The 21,475-nt window shown below is 40.5% G+C and overlaps 1 protein-coding gene across 1 annotated transcript in view; it reads right to left on the minus strand.

Annotated features, from left to right (window-relative positions):
* The window catches only part of jade2 (jade family PHD finger 2), a 168,819-nt gene that overhangs the window by 51,816 nt on the left and 95,528 nt on the right, over positions 1 to 21,475 (minus strand). The window contains 2 exon segments of the mRNA XM_079649880.1: positions 19,053 to 19,217; positions 20,266 to 20,757. Coding sequence (XP_079506006.1) covers positions 19,053 to 19,217; positions 20,266 to 20,757 — 657 coding nt within the window.

The following is a 21,475-nucleotide window of genomic DNA, read 5'->3' on the forward strand; positions in this document are numbered from 1 at the left end:
AGTCATGGAGGAAGTAGTTCAGACTGAAATCACACTCAGCAGCTGGGGAGGGGGGCTTCACACAGCATGGAGCGAAGCCTAATTGGCTGTGTTTTATTGGCTGGCCGGCCAGGGGTAAGTGGAGGTCTGAGGAATGTGTTTGCAGATGCTACAGGCTGCGCAACAGGGAAGCTTTATTCCATAACGGTGTGAGAGGCTGGGACAAAATGATAACATGTGGGAAAGTTGGCAAAATTTGGCTCAAAGCATTACTGAGAAACACCGTTTAGGAAGTGATGGACTTTTGACTAGCAGGGTGGGCCAAGACGACTGTAATCTTTGAAAATGTCCAATTATTTTCAATGTATTGTACTCTGGATTTACAGACTTAAGACAAGCTTCCATTCTGAAAGGGAGCATGATGGGTACTGTATGCTGGCAGCCACGTTGGTCCCCTCTGAGCATAAAAGCAATTTAATATTATAATAAAACATTAACCAGTCTGCTCTCATCACAGGTTGATATTTACTACTTCTTTCAGCATTAGACCATTTCTTCCCTCTTGAATTTAATTGCTCTTCACACCATTAGCAAACCTGAATATTCAGTCTGTGAACTTGGTCATGTTCAATTGATGTGGTAACCTTTATTATTAGTATACAATGAAATTGTCAATGAGTAATTGAGTGTTCTATGGGTTTAATGTCTAACTGCCTGGGCAGAGGGCAGACACATCTGTTCATTAATACTCACTGTATATTGGAGAGTGGGTGATGCCTGTTTTTTGTCATGCTTGGCTGGTGATCTGAGAAAAGTTTGTATTGAAATTTACATAATAATTCCATGACTAATACACATAAAGCTGTTTGAGTTAATATATCTTTGCATCCCTTTTTCCTTCCTATTGTTTGAGTTTGTCATGTGTAGTCTTAACTCATTATATTTATGATTTAATTCTTATCACTGGTATTGACGCACATTTTAACATAACTCCAACTACAACATCAACTCTAAGCAAGAACCTCAACTTCTTAAAATTCCAAAGGGTTGCCTCCCACAAATCTGTCAAATTGTAAAACAAAACCATGAATTAACAAACGTGTTATCCACCTGTATCCAAGCTGTATTAAACCTTTTTTAGATCAAATTGCTACAAAGATTCATTTTGTCCCATTGGGGTTTGCCAATGTGAGGGTATAGCAAACAGAAAGAGAAACCATTGTCAACTAGAGAACAATGAGTTTGTGACACTATCATGAGACAAGAACTGAACCAAATCAAATGTCAAAGAATACTGGTAGTTTGCAGCGTGTTTGGTAAGAGCTTGTTGACTTGTAGGAGACTAACATTTTGTGTTAACCAAAGAGATAAATTCAGAACATAAACTGTAAGACGGAGCAGCAAAGAGAAGAACATCAAGCTTCAGATTGTTTCATATGTGGTTTTTAGTAATTATTGCTGAGTCACTTGAGGCAACTATAATACTACAAAGTGGAAAGGTCATACAGCACCATTTCATCTATACTAGAACACATAAATGAGTGCACAGATGGAAGAAATGCATTCATGCAAAGCCAGGCCACTTGAAACCACAACTGACTTTACGCTTCTGATCAAAGACGAGTGAAACAAAAAGCGCTTTATGATTCTTAACTGTCATCCTCAGCTGTAACACCTACAGAAAAATACCCTAACCATTAACCGTCTTATAAATGCCTGGTTTTGCAGCCTTGAAGAACATCAGATTCCAGCAATTAAACACCCATCTCCAATAAATGCCTGGTCAAGAGACTGTTTACGCTGCAGGTCATAAAACAGCTCACAAAACCACTCAGATGTGCCTGCCCTAAAGCAGGCATGATAACATCCGTGTAGATTTTTGCCAATGCAATTTAGATCTTTAATATTTAACCTGGACACAGTTAACTATAATGGTGGACATTTTACTTGTGCCTGCTATTAAGAAAAGGTTGGTTTTGATGTACAGAAAGAAACCCGATTTGCCTTGGGTTATAGATCTAACATATCTGTGGTTGATTCCAAAGCTGAAATAAATTAAGTTTTTATAAGAAGTTTAGAAAAGTAGGTAAAAAATTATGTCCAAATGTTATACATTCTGTTCCTTGTCTGTTTATCACCACCCGTCATGACTCAAAATGTTTCTAATTCAACCGTCTTTGAGCAGAAAATACACACTATTAATCAATATGTCTGGCAGGTACATGTTTCTTTCTTTCTCTGACTGTAAGGCAATATAATCAAAACCACACCTTATTGGCTGCCTGCAGAGTTGATCTTGATGAACTAAACGAAAGCCCTGAAACTTCTGCTTATCTGCTGTGTAGTTAGTAACACATTGATTGTGAAAAAGACAGTTTTTAAGCCCCAAAACACTCTTATAATTATAAATTAGGTTGCAAATGGCAATACATAATGCAAGGGTGAGAGAGCAAGAATGTTCTCACCGAGCAGTTTGAGCTGTGTGCAGTCAATCGATACATATTCATCCTTCCAGCTGTTTTCCACCAAAATCAACTTGGGACAAGTTGTGTGTGAACCTATTGGCATCTCATGAAACTTTGAGATTAAGAAGTTGTAAGTTGCAAACTGCTCTGGACTTTCCTTTATTTTTACGTCTTTTGCTTTAAAGCTGATTTTAACCCATTAGAGCCACCCACCCAAATCAACTCCGTGATGGCCAATTATTATGGTATTATTAACTTCCAACCAGCAGAAAACTTTACTCCACATTGACTCTAAAGCCTCCCTGTTTGGGCAAGGGCAGCCTGAATGTTTACAAAACTTTTCCTGTGAACAACATATTGCACATACTATCAATCTACTCTATGGTGTATCACTGGAGTTGTACCTTAGACAGATGTATTTGGCAAAAACATTGTATTGATTGATTGATCAATCTAGCCAGGGAGGTGAAACAGCAACATTTGCCGGCCCCTTTTTGCTACCAATGATATTAATCAGCCTCCATGTGGGAATGTATGTAATGGTGTGAAACAGTGTTCCTCCGAGAATCATTTTTGAATTAACCAATGTACAAACAGATATACTTCCAGGTACTTAATTGCCAACATTACAAAAAATAGTACAATGACAACAAAATGCAAATGCAATACAATCCTATTTCTCAGAAGTCACAACTCGCAACAACCCTTCTGAAGGAGCTTTTAATCTTACATATAGTGCGCTATATGAAGCACTATTCGAGTTAACTGACTGCATTGACAGGCTCTCAGAGGAAGCTTTTAAATTGGACCTCAGAGGGCCGCGCTTTCCGTCAAGTCCTGTGAAGTTAGATATTACAGTTGAGTTGCGCCAGTGTGTCATTGGTACCGTATAAGAGACCCTACTGTAAAATATTAAAGGCCCAGGTCAACTGGGGGCCCTCATATTGCTCTCATTACTTATTGACGCACCCCTATCTGTGTGCAGCTAGTGAGCCTGTGGGTGTGTTTGGAGAGACAGAGCGGAGATGGTTGACATGGGCAAACACTCGCCGGCGCACACACACTTTCAGGCATTCACACAGCCAGAAATAGACCTGAACGGAAAACTTACTGTAAATGCTGCACACAGGGGTGTTCACAGAGTGCAGCAGTCTCAGAGTAGTGATATACATAATACAGTATAACTTCCCAATTACTACGTTGTGTGTATTACATGGCCTATGTGCATGCTTGTTTATGATTGCTGCTAAGGTTGAATGTAAGCTTATTAGTGTTTGCAAATGTGTGCATCTTTTATGCATATATACGTTTGCATGCAAAAGTATGTTTTCATGCACGATTACTATAAGACATGATATCTGTTCTGAACACGTGTGTGCACTTCTATGCATTTATTTCTACTTGTGGGAGCGCACATATGCTCAGTGTCGATGAGGCATTTTGTGTGTGTTTGTTTATAGTATGTGAGCTGCCATGCATGCTCCTATTGTCTAATCTAAGTGATGTGAATTTGAGGTTTAAATTCCAGTGAATTATTTATCCCTGCCACAGCCTTGGCACCTGCACTGGCCAAGGGTCTGAAAACATATACCCCACATACACACACACATCTTACATGTACTGCCTGTATGTATGTATGTATGTATGTATGTATGTATGTATGTATGTATGTGTGCGCACACACACACACACACACACACACACACACACACACACACACACACACACACACACACACACACACACACACACACACACACACACACACACACACACACACACACACACACACACACACACACACACACACACACACACACACACACACACACACACACACACACACACACACAGCAAAATTATACAGCCGAAGCAGCTATAAATATTTATCTTTCTCCTGCCTCATATTTATTTCATCCACCAGAGCTCACATCAGAGGGGCAGTGGGATGGTGAGGATATCCAGGGACAGAAAGCAGGAGGTGACAGAGAGAAATTGATAAAGATGGAGGAGGAAGTCAAAGAGACAGGAAAATGAAATGGATATAAAGATAAAGGTGAACAAAGGCAAAAGAAACAAAGATAAATAGCAAAAGCGTGCAAGGGAGAGAATGAAAAGAGGTAAACATTAAAAGTTATTAGTGGATGAATAAAAACAAAAAAAACTGGTAGAAATAGAAGAACATTTCTTTTCTTTTTTTTAAAATACTGACAAAATAGAAGTACATTGGTTGAAGCTGTACCTTATACTCAGAAACTATTCATTATTTAGCTGTTGAATATTGAGTAAGGATCAGAAATAAAACAACAATTGGAAACAATGTAAGATTTCAATTTTCTTGAGGAATCCTAAAAAGCTTCGCTGTATCGGACATGAGTATAGTTGCAATAGGTAGTCATTACGAGAAAAACAATAGTCATAATTCAGCTGGAGCCAAAAGGAGCATCTCTCCGAGCTGTGAATCTGTCGGCGGTGTTACACAGTCCAGCTTTAAACAGCCGTGGATCTCAACAGGCAGTTTCTATCAGGGAGTGTAGCTCGGGGCTACCTGACTGTGTAAAGCCTGTTCTGCCTTCAGCTCATATGGAGTGATGCAGCCAGGTTCCCAAGCAGATCAGAGCAGGGCGATGAGGAGCATTTTCACATTTACAGTGGATTTAAATACTGATCTTAAGATTTTACTTCATTTTTGTAACCTTTGAAACTCCATGGTTTGATTCCAGCTTGTATTTGTTAGCTTTTCTGCCATAGCTATCAAAATTTTACTAAAACAAAGTCTTATGTTTGCTTTCAATCATCATGTTTCCCTTTTAAACATGGCTTATTTTTGCTATTTCTTCTTAGGGTGTCTTCCTCATTAATTTGGTCTATGTTTATGGCTTACATTTTAAATATGATTATTATTGAATTGCTTTTTGTTTTACTTTGTCTGGCACGTGTTCAGCCTTTTTACTTGAATGTCCTTTTGCCCATGAACCACTTTGCAACAAATCCATATCATAATATTTGAGTATCCGTTGAAAAACATATTACTTATAAGTGTATTGTTATGCGAGTGTAAGATACAGAATCTGGCCCTACAGTATATAAATATGCATTTTAACACAATTTGTGTTGGATTTGCTGAGCTGCAGCTGGTCTGCTCTGAATGATCTCAGACATAGAAAGTGTTGTGTGTTTGATCATTCCTCAAAAAAACCTATACGTCCAAACAATCAATTTTTTTTGATGTCTGGGAAATCTCTCTGGAGAATCCATCAGCATGCACGAACACGGGCCAAAGACCCTGCAGCAGAGAGCTCGTAAACTACAGCGAGACGCAGACCGCTTCCCCTCAGGAGGCTCAATACTCCACCGGTCACACTGGGAGCCAGCCAACCATGATTTCCAGGTCCTTCCTGAATCTGCAAATAAAACCTGGTCGGCTGGTAAAACACTTATAGTGTGGAATGTGGAGATACTGTATAACAGTAATCGCTTCTGATGGACAAAGAAGGCCCTTGTCTTGGATCTCTTTGAGTACCCTGAAGCATCTTGGAAATAGACTAAGTGGAAGAAGAAGAAGAAGAAGAAGAAGAAGAAGAAGAAGAAGAAGAAGAAGAAGAAGAAGAAGAAGAAGAAGAAGAAGAAGAAGAAGAAGAAGAAGAAGAAGAAGGGATTGTGTGTAGTGGGCCAGTATTAGGTTTGGAGCTGAGCTGTGTGTGGGGAGCCAGTTTGACGTTGATCCAACAGGGTGGGTCTGTCTGCTGCATGACACGGCCCGTCTGGCCCGCAGCTAACCCCCCCCCCCCCCTCCCCCTGCAGTTCTGTGTGCATAAGAGTCTAGGTGTAAGAGTGTGTGCATGCAAGCAATGTTGGTATTCATGTAGGTGATGAATGACTTTGAATGTTTGTGCATGAGTCTGTGTCTACATGTTAGTGGTGGTAAAGCATGTAAGTTGACATCACTGTGTACATTGACTGTGTAAAATGATATTTATATTGACAAATGTACTAGTATTTATATTTTATACATATTATTTGATCCGTTTTATACGTTAGTGCGATAGGCATTTTGAAATACTCGATGGAAATGAGATTTGAGGTATAATCTGGCATAAAGCATCTCTTCTCTTTTTGAGATTAATGTGTTTTTATGAATGGTCCTTGTTCAATAACGATATATAACACAAATAGCATATTTTAAATCACTTCCTAAAACTAATTTCTTTATTAAAGCCTTTCATTAATAATGCCAGTACTCGATGTTACTCTACATCCTTGTTGTATTAGATTTTACTTTCTTTTTTAAATGTGTTATATTGCTATTGTTGTATATTTCCCGGGTTGGTTGTTTGACCTGATATTGCCGCCTGGACGGCTTGTTTGTTTTATCCATGGAAAGTACTTTGTAACTATGTTTTGAAAAGTGTTGTATAAATAAAGTGATTATTATTATTATTACTATAAACTGTATGAGTTTGTGAGAGACAGAGAAAGAGAGAAGGAGAGCGACTCGGTGTCTCTGTTTCCATGTCCCTGTCCTCTCCCTGACCCTACCTAATGTTGCGTAACACGAGAGAAGGTTTCATGCCAGATGAGCCGCTGGAGAAGGGTGCTGGGAGGGTGTCAAGAGGGTGCGGGAGCTTACGTCTAAAACAATCAGATGAATATAATGATAAGAAATGAACTGGGAAAAGTGAGTCACCTCCTCAGCTGCCTCTCGCTCTCTCTCTCTCTCTTTTTGTTGTCTGTTCTCTTTTCTTCATTTGAACTCAATGCTCTGGCTATGAAAAGAGAAATTACTCTGGGGAGAAGCTGAAGGCAGGAGGATTTGTTTTAAATGGAATGAATATACCGCACTCACAGACATGCAAACACTCTCATCTGAGATATTACAACAATCCACACCCTCACATTCAGTTTACAAGACACGCCATTTAACCAGAGGAAATAGTGTAATGTCTTCTTTGTCTCTGGAAGAATTTAGTTAAGTGGGAAAACAGTGTGTCTGTGTGACACTGGTGGGTGTGGAGTTTAAAGGGCAAACACATTTGGCAGGGAGAGTGTGATACAATTATGGCCTTGAAGAGCCATTTGGGAAGTGTATGATCTTGCATCATTTGAGCAAGACCAATATTAGGCCAACAAATAAGAATGTCTATACCTTCAATTTGTACCATTTGTTTTAATGTGAATCGCCCACTAAAAGAAAGTTTAACACTACATGACATGTTACTTGTTAGATGCTTTTATCCAACGTGACTCACATACTCAATACTGTGGGCAATCCCCACAGGAGCAAATTTAGGGTGAAGTGTCTTGCCCAGGGACACAACGACATGTTGACTGCAGTGGGATTTGAACCTGTGACCCACTGATCCAAACACCAACGCACTAGTCCACTGCGCCACACTAAGGCACTGGAGTTTTCCTTTAATATGATGGTGGAATAAGTACATTTGATTTAAAGACCAGACAACAGTTCCACATTTTTATTTTTAAAGGTATGAATTTCAGTGAAAAATGTGTGTATGGATTATAGGATTAAGGAAGCACTGTTAAGCCTTTATGAAACTGTTAGTAATTGGCCTTTTTTAGTCACTTATATACAGGACTGTCTCAGAAAATTAGAATATTGTGATAAAGTTCTTTATTTTCTGTAATGCAATTAAAAAAACAAAAATGTCATACATTCTGGATTCATTACAAATCAACTGAAATATTGCAAGCCTTTTATTATTTTAATATTGCTGATTATGGCATACAGCTTAAGAAAACTCAAATATCCTATCTCTAAATATTAGAATATCATGAAAAAGTATACTAGTAGGGTGTTCAACGAATCACTTGAATCGTCTAATTAACTCGAAACACCTGCAAGGGTTTCCTGAGCCTTGAAAAACACTCAGCTTGGTTCAGTAAACTAAATCACAAGTATGGGGAAGACTGCTGATCTGACTGCTGTCCAGAGGACCGTCATTGACACCCTCCATCAGGAGGGTAAGACACAAAAAGAAATGTCTCAAAGAGCAAGCTGTTCACAGAGTGCAGTTTCAAAGCACATCCACAAAAAGTCTGTTGGAAGGGGGAAATGTGGCAGGAAACGCTGCACAACCAAGAGAGATGACCGCAGCCTTAACAGCATTGTGAAGAAGAGTCGCTTCCAGAATTTGGGGGAGCTTCAAAGACAGTGGACTGAAGCTGGAGTCCAGGTATCAAAAGTCACTGTTCACAGACGTGTCCGGGAAATGGGCTACAATAGCCGTATTCCCATGGTCAAGCCACTTCTGAACTCAAGACAACGGAAGAGGCGTCTGACTTGGGCTAAGGAAAAGAAGCACTGGACAGTTGCACAGTGGTCCAAAGTCCTCTTTTCAGACGAAAGCAAGTTTTGTATTTCATTTGGAAGTCAAGGCGCCAGAGTCTGGAGAAAGGCTGGAGAGGAGCAAAATCCAAGTTGCTTGAAATCCAGTGTGAAGTTCCCACAGTCAGCGATGGTTTGGGGAGCCATGTCAGCTGCTGGTGTTGGTCCACTGTGTTTCATCAAGCCCAGAGTAAATGCAGCTGTGTACCAAGAGATTTTAGAGCACTACATGCTTCCGTCTGCTGAAAAGCTCTATGGAGATGAGGAATTCATTTTCCAGCATGATCTGGCACCTGCCCACAGTGCCAAAACCACCAGTAACTGGTGTACTGACCATGGCATTACTGTCCTCGATTGGCCTGCAAATTCCCCTGACCTGAACCCCATAGAGAATATGTGGGGTATTGTGAAGAAGAAGCTGAAAGACACCAGACCCAACAATGCTAATGAGCTAAAGGCCGCTATTGAAGCATCCTGGGCATCCATAACACCTCAGCAATGCCACAGGCTGATTGCCTCCATGCCACGCCGCATTGATGCAGTAATCCGTGCAAAAGGATTCCCAACCAAGTACTGAGTGCATTAATGGACATTTTCAAATGTTTGATTGTGTTTTGCTGTTATAAATCTTTTTTTTTTACTTGGTCTGAGGAACTATTCTAATTTTTTGAGATAGGATTTTTGAGTTTTCTTAAGCTGTATGCCATAATCAGCAATATTAAAATAATAAAAGGCTTGCAATATTTCAGTTGATTTGTAATGAATCCAGAATGTATGACATTTTTGTTTTTTTAAATTGCATTACAGAAAATAAAGAACTTTATCACAATATTCTAATTTTCTGAGACAGTCCTGTACAGTATATAGTTATCATTGTAGCAGCACAAACTCAGGTTGGTTTAGCTTTATTATTTTTGGTTAAAAGTCTGTATCCTTATGAATGTACTAAAACATTGTACTTGTGTTCCAAATCCATGTAATTCAAAATATTTTTAATATTTAATGCAGATCCATGTACAGTACTAGTAAAAACTGATTTCTACATGTTAAAAGGAACAATCTGGAAACAACATGAAAAAAGGACGAGCTGCAGAGAATTGATGAAAATCCCAGATCACCAGTCGTAAAATGAGAAAGGGGAGAGTCTTACAAAAAGTGAAAATGAATAAACAGTGTATTATACTTGGATGATTATGAAAGAGATGCACTTAATAAAAAAAAGTCAGGAGAAGATTCCAAGGTTTTTTAATGGTTTCTTCTGTGAAGTTGGCTTTCTTTTGTGGGATATGTGGATCTTGGCATTTATGGATCGTGGATTTAAGTCAATGCAGGCCACAAAAACTGTTGAATCCATTGATGTTGGCAGCCTGAGATGATAAAGATACAAGCGAGCCTCGTCTGTCAAATAGCATTTATTTGTCTTTAGTTTCTTCAGACGTAGACTGCACTGCACTGTGAACGCAAACCATCAAACTTTGCATCCAAAGCTTGAGTATACATAAATATTTCCCCCTCATCCCTTTATTTAGCCGTAAAACTTCCTCTCTGCTCTTTTCAAACAGAATGCAGTATCGAGCAGAGTCTGTGGAAAGAAAACAAACAGTGAAACTGTAGCCTGTAGCCAAGGAAAACCAGCTGATGAGCTCCCCCCCCCCCTCCCCTCGGCACATAGTGTACCGACAGAGTTTACCTGAATGATATCAGTACTTCTCCCCCCTACCAGAGTTGGGAGAAGTACTCACATGTTGTACTTTAGTAAAAGTAGAACTACCAGTGTAGGAAAACAAGTTACAAGTAAAAGTCCTGCAATCAAAAATGTTACTCAAGTAAAAAGTTCCAAAAGTAAAAGTAGTCATTATGCAGATCGGCCCATTTTAGAATAACATATATGATATGTTTTGATTATAATTATTTATGCATTCATGTGTTTATGATAGCTGGTAAAGGTGCAGCTAGTTTTAATAACTTGGTATGCTGCGGGGTTGCTTGTGAATGTTACTCCAGGTGTAACTAAAGTCTTATTTAAGTGGTGATTATATTTCATAGCATTAGTCCAAATCTGCAAATTAACTAAAAGGTATTTAATAAGTGTAGTGGAGTAAAAGTACACTTTTTATCTCTGAATTGTAGTGGGGTAGAAGTGCAAAACAGCAACAAAGTTGTACTTAAGTACAGTACTTGTAAATGTACTTGGTTACTTTACACCACTGCATCTGAACCTGCATCTGAAAGCTTGAGGTGCTGCCCTCTGTCTGGGTTTGGCTTTCTGCAATACGACTTCTCAAATATGTCATTGCCAAATTCCTACTTTCTCACTTTTAGGTCTATCCTTTTCCATTAAGAACCCTCCTTTTCAATAAAAAAAACATTTCTCTTCTATACTCCCTGCTCGTGACAGCTCAACGTGGAAAAAAATTCATACAAAACATATGTTGGCTACTCATAATCAAAACTTTCCGTTGCACTCCCTCCCCTTAAGTGGACTGTTTCATAAGTGTACTGTTGTGTTCTGCTCTGAGAGCCTCCTGGGTGTGGGACTGTTGACCTGCTGGGCTAAATGTGCTGCCAAGTCTTTACCGTGAGAGAGAGGAGAGCTGAGGGCAGGGCACAGGACGGCACCGTGCCATCACAAACTTTGCCAACCTTGGCCGGAGCACCCATGTACCGACAGGAGGGGAAAAGACTAACAGCAATTGTTCGACTTAAGTAGTTATAGATGTGAAAACACACAGGAGGAAATGAGTAAGGAAAGTAGATTCTTTCGCACCTGCTTTCCCTCCGTCAGCCCCAGCTCTCAACCCGTCTCCTGGCCCAGACTCAGCCCTGGCATTTCCCCCCCTTTTTTATCCACCTCCTCCCCAGACTTCAGCACCTCTCCTACAGTCCTTAGCCCTTTCCTCTAACTGTAACACCCTGTCCTGCTCTCTGTGCTTCAGCCTGAGCCTCCACCCTGCATTCCTGCTCCTCTGGCAGTGACCTTTATTCACCCGGCTGAACATTTCCACAGCTCAAACAACACCCTTTTGCATAGGCTTCAACCACTTCACAAAAACCAGCCAGTGAATGTAAATACGCTTTAACGGCAATGGTAGTCCTCTGAAAAGGATAAAGTAAGGATTAAAAAATTAGGGCTTCATAATTTTTTTTCTTGGAATTTCAGTCTTGAGAGGGAAATATTACATTTATATTGCTTGTTCTTTTGGTGTAAGTGAGTAGATTATGTATTTGCTTTAATAATTAAGTAATAGTTAACTAAACGTTAAGGCTGGGTATGCTTTGGAATGAGCCAGTAGTGTTATTGCATCACCTGAGTTCACGTTTTAAGACCGAAAATTATCAGTTTTTAGAATAAGTTACATGAAGCAAACGGTTTTTGAGTCAGCTCAATTAAGGTACAAATCTAACACATAAAATAATACATTTCTACTTAACTCTACATGACCAACATACACATTTAGCATTTTTTTTATATACCTTCTGGCACTCCACATTACATATTTATGTTGTTGACTTTGTATAAAGTTTTTTTACCTGCCCCAGGGTAAATTATGAGTCACGACGTGTGGAGTTGCAGTGGTTTGTTAAAAGGTGCAGACTTCCCCAGCTGTTGCAGGGATTTGCACTGACAACCTTGTAATGTAATGTAATGTTGTTAACACTAACAGCCTCTGGTTAAGTCCAGCATCATATCATACACACACCTCTGCCAAACCTATGGGAAAACACAGACACCAACACACAAGTAAAAATAAGGAGCAACATTTAGCTGCTAACTTACACTATCCAATATGCGTGCCACACATTGCTTCGACATGTTGCACACTGATTGGATGAGTGATGTGGGTTAAAGGGGGCGGATGGGGGGGTTCGGGGCGACACTCAGGAGTGGAGGAAAGAAATGGAGAAAGCTCACCAGTGCATTAGGGACAGCACGGTGCAATTCGTTCCATTGGCAGCACTTCAAAGAGGAAGAGGAGGGGGATAATCCACCCCAACATTAGCCCGCGGATTCTTCCAACACCATCAACACACACACACACACACACACACACACACACACACACACACACACACACACACACACACACACACACACACACACACACACACACACACACACACACACACACACACACACACACACACACACACACACACACACACACACACACACACACACACACACACACACACACACACACACACACACACACACACACACACACACACACACAAAAGCATCAGGCTGCAGGGTCCGGTTGCGGGGTCTGATTGGGTTGGGGTCTAGGGATGACGGTCTGGATGGATAGAGGGGATTTTTCAATTTGCCAGCAAATCAGAGATGATTGGAGAACTCTCTCGCGCACAGATACACACTTGCTTTAATGCACACACACAAACACAATGCTTAACACACATTACAAGTCCATCTCCACGGACAAGACCAAGCGCTTGAACCAAGAGAGGGAAAAAACATCTGCTCACAACACTGAATAGAGCTACAAATCTAGTAAAATGGATAACAAATATGGGTCAACTTTGAAGGAGAAGGTACTCTTTTTTAAATCTGTGTGAGAAACATAACCGTGAGAAAGAAAGAAGAGAAAATGAAGTGGGGGGTTGAAGTGGGAAGGAAAGAGAAGGCAACTGAAGAAGAGAGATAGAGCTTGCATGTATCGACAGCCACTAGCATCAGTAGCGGTGAGCTGTCAACACTCGCCCGGCCAATACGGGACCAATTGATGATCAATCCTCCTCATGGGAGACCTGCCAGCGCCAAACACAATCAATTCTGCTCCCTGTGTCAGGCCGTCGAACCATGCTGAAGAGGAACTCTGCTCGATTCGAAACAGTCCGAGATTCAAGAACTTGTCGATGTTCAAACGGCCTCAGGACAGATCACATAAATCAAATGAAAATCAGATCACATAGTAATCATGTCGTCACCCACATTTTGTTCTGCTATTGTAGCATCCCTTATGGACTAATGAGATGACTTGTGAAATGCACGATCATTTTAAGTTCAGACAACATCCAGGGTTGTACAGTATAATAGCAGAGAGAGCACAATGCAAATACAAGGTGAAGAAGAGGATACCATTTTATAACAAATATTCACCAAGGGAGTGTCCCAATGCCAACTGGGGAGTAGTCAAGTGTCTTAATGAGTGACATATTTCTGGTCACTGCCAACTGTGTCCAAGTGCTTATTAAGATATTAAGTGTTTGGTAGTTTAAGGGCTTAACATGATTAAGAAGTTTTGATATAACTCTTGTTTAAGCTCAAATGCTCTGTTGGATTCTGGCTGCAACATACAGTATATCTCAAACACATTGAAAAAATTAATATTTGGTAGTTAATGTGTGTTGATATTGTTAGACATGCAATTATTTCCAAAACATATTGTAGACATACGTATCTGAAGGTCAGTCATGAATTTCAAAATTACCTACAACTGCTTTTTCAGTTATGGTAAGTCATAACACGTGCTTTTGACTGCATACTGCCAACAACTGGATTAGTCTTATTCAGTAGAATAGTTTTTCGATATCTCCAAATACAACTTGTAATAGTATAAGAAAAGTATTCATCAAGTCTGGCTTAAATATACTGTATGTTGGCATTTGTCAGATGTGGGACACACTTACAGTAGTTACTTCCTGGAGGCTCTCTAATGCAGAGTTAAATGCTTAAGACTTTAAATATAGATATTAGGATACAATGCTACTAACTTTTGTATGAATTGTACTACTCAAATGTTTAAAAAGCTTTTAGTGTCCCCTACAAACGTGTGTTGTTAATTAGTCCTGTTGTGTTGTGTAAACATAGACTTTCTACTCAATTAAACATGTATAATACTGCCAGGTGGATAAGATCAATGCAAAGACGGCTGTTTTTGTGGTGCTTTCCATACTGGAAGATCAATGTTGAATAAGGTATTATTTTCGACTGACAGTCTTCAATTGTTTAACCTTTTATTGATGGGATGAGTTAACCTTAGAGACTTTGAGTGGTATGGTTCACTTCTACTACACACATATCGATAGAGAAGAGGTCAAGAGGGAGAGGTGTTATGGAGTGTACGGATGCACTGAATGGTCAGGAAGTTAGCAAGGCCTGCAACGATCAATAAACCAGACCACTGGAGACCATTGTGGTAAGGCTTCAGTTACACAAGTCTATAGGAAACAAACGCCTCCATAGAGTATTGTTTCCATCGCAGGGATAACTATATATCCATCACAATCTTCACATCTTTACGTGCACCTACAGTAGATGATTGATGGCACACTGACATTTTAATCCAAATTATGAATTGGATCAGCCACTTGTAAATTGTTAGAACCCACATTTTCTGCTTACATGGGAAATGATTTCAAGTTAAGAGGTGCAAAAATGTTATCTAAAAAGCCAAATTAACCCAGCAGCCGTGGCATGCTGATCAATTGGTCTAATCAGAACTTATTTAGTTCACTCAGATGGTATTACCTGCTGAGGCTGAACGAGAAAACCATTTCTGTGTTTGTTAATTATTCCTTTAGTTTGTCACAGAGTGGTGGGTCGTTTGGTTGACATGCAGTCACCTTTGCCAAAGGGTGGCCTACTGAGAGCCAAATTACTGTTGGAACCTACTAAGGAGTTCCAACCACACCATATCAAATCACATGCAAATAAATGAGGGAAAACAGTATAGGACAAGAGATACATTTGGTTTTCGTTACAGTCTGCTGAAAGAAAGTCGATTTAAGCTGGTTGTTAGGAGGATTTGTGGAGGAAACGTTTTCATCACAGATTCTCTTTGGTAGATTAAGTGTCATAAAGTAAGCAAATATCATGGCATGTTTTTTAGATTGCGGTTCAGATATAAAACATTTGTCCAAACATCAGAAGCAACATAGCAATCTAGCTGCCTGTCCTTGGCAGGCCAGGGTAAACTGTATCCCCCTTACACCAGGGTTGTGGTAAATATTTGGCTGTAGGCAGCGCGCAGTCATTCAGATTCTGTAGGGTAGATTGCAGGGTCAGAGAGAGGTTTTGAGGGCACCAGTGCAGAGAATGCCAATGAACTATCAGAGCAAACATGAGCCTGCAGTGAGGTTATGAGAATGGGCACAACCAATCCGAGAAACCAAGCAAGGAAATGTACATAGTGGTTAGCATTCAGCTGCCAAGTGTGAGCTACGATCCTGAATGAAGTGGGGGAATACTTCTGACCGACCTCAAAACTGGAAGACTAAAGTTCTTGTTTATACTGAACTGTAGTAAGCATTTATTTTGTCATTATTATAACTGGTGAATAAGCAGCTCCGGAAAGCAGACTAGAAGTTTCATGGAAGATTATCTTACATTTTTACTTTTATTGTTCATCAGTTTTGATAATAAGGGAGAAATAAAAGTAAATCCCTAGAGGCCCAAGGTTCTGCTGGGAATAAACTAAGGTGGGTAACTAACTATGCAGTACGGCTAACTACTTACCCTAAAAACCTTTAATAATGTTATCAGTCAAAGCTACAATCGCTAGTATAAATACTGAAACACTCCAAGAATCCTTTCAACCAAGACAGCCCAAAAATATGAAGAACATACTTGTCAAATATTGTTTGGGACGATCCAAGCTTGAAAGACCTTTTCCTTAAGCTTCACTTCAATCAGCTGATTCTTCTGTTGACCTCTGACCACAAGTCAAAGCAGCTTCATAAGAAAGCTTAAATCAAAAATATTGCGTTTGATGATTAAGAAGAAAAACTAAAACTGGTGTTTGAGTAAGGGATAATGTGCTGCGACGCGGTCATTATGAGGAATTCTATAACACATAGGTTTGAGCAAGCTCTCTGATTGGTCAATAGGCCTGTTTGATTCCACGATCAAACAACGATCAAATAGAACGTGCCTAATCACAAAGTATCCAGTGGCCTACACACGCCACTAGCCTACCAAAACTACTTCCATGAACCTACATCGTGTGGTTTCCATAGCGACGTTTAGCGACACACAGCCGTTACACTGTTATACATTGTCTCTCGTTGGAAATCGGTAGCTACAAAATGTCTGATTTTAAAGTTAATTTTGATTTGTTTAGTGAAGAGTCTGGCACTGCTACACGTTGCACAAACCATTGCGTCAGAAGCACCTGCATACAGCGGCTGGCGGAGGCAGGGTTGGAGGCCAGAGAAATCATGTCCGTTAGCGGGCATAAAAACGAGTCATCGCTTCGCAGCTACTGGGCTCCATCTCTAGACAACAGAAAGATGTGGAGCAACGCGCTTTTTGCCGGTCCGGGACACGCCATGAAACGGCCACCGGAGGAAAGCTCTTCCTATAACGTAGTCCTACCCGTGAACACCACAGCACCACCTGCAAAAAAGTCTGGCATGGAGTTCATGGAGAGCTGTTTCAAGAATTGCACTTTTAATGGCAGCATGAACATCCACCTTCATTCTGAACCCAAAATGTTTCAGCACCATGGACAGCCTGATTTGATTTGTTCCGCTAATCCAACACAGTGATTACCGGTACTCAGATATTTAAATAGCCTAATTCAAGAATTATTTTTCAATAAATTGGTTAATAATATATTATTTACTATAATTATATCAATAACTGTAAGCGGGGTAGCAGGAGTGTTTGATCGCCTATCGTTACCTTGGGAACTACTTTCTAGGAACTACTTTCTGACGGAGATGAACTCAAGCAGAAAACGTAGATTTGGGAGCAAATTAGCCCACATTGTGAAATTATTTTACGATATTGTTGATTACAATGATAGTTTGTGTAATAGAATCGCAATCATACACTTCAGGCCGTTCTTCAACGTAATTATTGGTACGACAGTAAGCGCCTCGGTCCGTACGCCTGTAGGCCTACTGGGGTGTATGATTGCTTAAATCAAAAATGTTGCGTTTGATACATTTAAGAAAAAAAACTAAAACTGGTGTTTGAGTAAGGGATAATGTGCTACGACACGGTCATTATGGGGAAAAGAACACCGACAGGCTGATCAGGAGCCCGACGCGAAGCGGAGGGATCTAGATCGGCATGAAGTACAGGCGTACGGACCAGTACAGGTGTACGGACCTTGGCGCAAGCGCCTCGGTCCTGCCGCAGTACTGTCGTACGGACCTCGGCGCAAGCGCTTCGTTCCTGCCACAGTACTGTCGTACCAATAATGACTTTCAAGAACAGCCTCTCGTGTATGATTGCTTAATTATTTACCGGTCGATACCAAAAGCCCAAGTATCAGTATCTTGACTGAAAAAGTCCAATCAGAGCATCCTTAGTAATTTACCTTGATTAAACAAACAAAATCACACCATTCCTAGAAAGGACTAAATTACAAACCCCCTATTACCACTAGTACTCAGAAATACACCACGCTTTAACATGGCTGATAGTCCGTGACTACAGAAGCAGCTCCACTTGGGTTTAGATCCGGCAGGCAGTTCCTCTGTGTGGAAATCCCTCAGCAGAACTATGGAGTCCCTTGGCAGTATCTTCTCCCTCAAGCTACAAATAAAAGCCTTCCTCTCCATGACATGCTGTTGCACAAACATGAGCATATTTTTCTCTGGGGAACTCCATGCAGTGGTGCTCAGCAAAGAGCTCACGAGAACATACTGTACTCTTGTTCAGAATAAAGACAGAATTCCGTACTATAATAAGTTGGTAACACTCCAACTCACACACTACTCTACTAGTGACTTTCCACATCCCAAGAGACAAACATACACTTCTGTGATCACCGTCACCTGAAACTGAATTTCAAGTCCTTCTGTCCTAAATCAAGGACCACACAAACCAAAGCACACCTAGAAAACAGGTCTAAAAGGTAATATGTGTTGTCTTTCACATAGTGAACAAACTGTCACAGTGAACACAGATCACAAGACAAATCTAATGAACTCTTTGCAGCGGGTGGATATTCACTTCACTGGGCTACCATGTATTCAATCATTCATTCGTTTCATTATGCCTTCATCCTTCAGGCTATTCATTCATTTAACATTAATATCAATGAAAGCACAAATCAACTCTTTATGATACTGTCAATAATACTTTAAATGAACATTCTGAAAAAACGAAATTAGCCCTTAAACTCAACACTGGCTGGTTTAAGCACTGATCAATCATATAATACCGGCATGTGCAAACACACACAGATAGAGACAATGGGCAAAATGAGCTCCTGTCTGAATAATGCATTGCAGAGAGCAACAAGTGTCAGTAGCTTCATACCAAACACAAACAGATATTTTGGACTCACCCTTTCCAGGTCTTGTCGGAGGTGTGTGAAGAGTTTGAGGCGTCTGTAGAGGACGTCCTGCTCCTGTTGGGCCAGGTTGTCCACCTCGTCCCTCTTTAAGGTCATCAGAGGTCGGTTAAAGTTTGACTTCCTCTTCATCTTCCAGAACTGATATAAAAAGTCCACCTTGATGAAGAGACAAAATATAAATATTTATATATATAAAAAGCTGTTTGCTTACAGTGGTAGCCGTCCTTTAAAAGTGAAAAAAGCTTTTGACAAAACCCTGTTTGGAAATCAGAGGGCACTTAATTACTCCACGTTCTGAACAGAAGCCTCTGATTTATCAGACAGTTTACCTGTGAACAGGGAGCACTTTATTTAATGCACTCGAGCCTGCACTCTAAATGCAACTCATCAATACCACATATAATTAAATTCAATTATTTGTGGAAGCCACACTCTCAAATAATATATGATTTACTATGAATTCGAAACCCTGGGAAACGATCAGACTAATGTTGTGCAGGTAAATGTAGAGACCTTATCAAGTTGTATTTATTATCATTTTATAATATATAAAGCTCACATGGACAAAAAGTGCTCCATAGAACAGCCAATCACAGGAGGCCTCAGCTTCTTTTTCTTAATAGGCAAAAAACATCTACATTACTTTTAAAGTTTTTGCACATTTGTTGCCTGTTTGCATGAACAAGCGTTGCTATTCTGAACTGCCTCATCAGCGAGCTTTGTCAAGTTTCTTCATCATTATGCTTTATTTATGCCTGATGCCCTGTCACGAGGAGGTATTTTGTGTACATGGAGGTTTATCTATTACAGTGAATTACAAATGTATAGCAGCTTTTCTACTAATTTAATAAGACAAATCGTAGTTTTTGAGTTTAGAGATGTAACGATTGATAGACATATCAGTTGATTGATAAAAAAACAATCGCAAACCATTCCAATAATCGGTTAATCGAAAAGTAATTTTTCATGCAAAATATGGCAAAAAGTGCTTTTTTCTTCAAATATGGAGATGCATATTTTTTCTGTGTTATATCATAAATATGTTTGTAATTTGGACTGACAAAACAAAACGTCCCTTTGGACTTTGAGAAATTGGGTTTACAATTTGACAATTTTCTGACATTTTCTAGTAATCTAGAAAGTAAATCTACAGATTAATCGTTCTAGCAGCCCTACAGTATTTCGGTTCCATGGCTTAACATACCTGTGGGACGGGCAGCCCCAGGTTTTCGGCCACCTCCCCAGGCTCCACCAGTTGGTAAAACTCATCCTCCAGCTCTTGCAGCTTCTGTTTCCTCTTGCTCACTTTCTCCCTCTCCAGCTGTTCCCGCTCAGCTCGCTCTGACGCAAACATCGGATACAAAACTGACCTCTGCTCCGGGTCGCTGCCGATGTTTGGTAGGTGCTGATGGTCCGGCCGGAGCTCAGAACTGATAACTGGGTTGGTCCAGTCAGGTCTGGCTGCTGCGACTGCTCCGTTGATCAAGGAGGAACTGGTGCTGTGGGTTCCTAGGCTCACACTGGCCAGACTGGAGAAGCTGTTGGAGGTTGAACTGTTGCTGGCGGTGCAGCTGTGCTCAAGGCAGAAGGACTTGAAGCGAACCTCGTCGTTTTCTGCCAGGATCGTCCTCATCTCCAGGCCGTGGTCGAAGGCGCACGTCACATGGAAGGCCACGATACAGGAGGGCATGCAGCACTGGGAGAGGAAGAAAGAGAGAAAGTATAATTAAGATCAGAGACAGAAAAATAAAGGAAGTATAAGACAGACAGTGGATGGGAGATGATAAAGAGGGAGATTGTAGGGAGCTAAATGAGAGCAGGGAGGTAGCAATCCCATTTGAGTAAGGTAATTATGTGGTTCAGTAAAGAGACAAGCAGATATAAATGCTTGATAGTGAACAAACTCCTTATCTTAGAGCCACTTCACAGCTTCTTCCTCAATTTCACAGACACTCTGTCACAACTGTTTGTTTTAAAGTGTCATTTTCGGTCCATTTCTTGTGTTATCAAGGTTCCAGTACAAGTGCATTAAAGCAGAAAGAGACAAGCCCAGTCAAAACAAACATGGTTCCTCCATTTCTGCTGACATTTGGGTAACTTGGGATGGGACGTGTGTGTGTGTGTGTGTGTGTGTGTGTGTGTGCGTGCGTGCGTGCGTGCGTGCGTGCGTGCGTTTTCTCAGTGCTATCCATTACAGGTCATACTAAGAGGCGGCCTCCCACTGAGTCCCTCCAGGTATGGTGTGATTTTGTGTGTGAGCCCTTGTGGCTGTGTGTTGCTGTCACTGTGTGCATATACAGTATGTGCACATTTGTCAATGTTTGTGCTGGTAAGTGTGTGTGCAGGTGGATGATGGAGTTCAGCATTCAGTGGAATGGTGACTGTATTTACTGTGTTGTTTATGAGCGTGGTGA

The sequence above is a fragment of the Notothenia rossii genome (genome assembly GCF_949606895.1).
Source record: "Notothenia rossii genome assembly, chromosome: 9".
Taxonomy (NCBI): domain Eukaryota; kingdom Metazoa; phylum Chordata; class Actinopteri; order Perciformes; family Nototheniidae; genus Notothenia; species Notothenia rossii.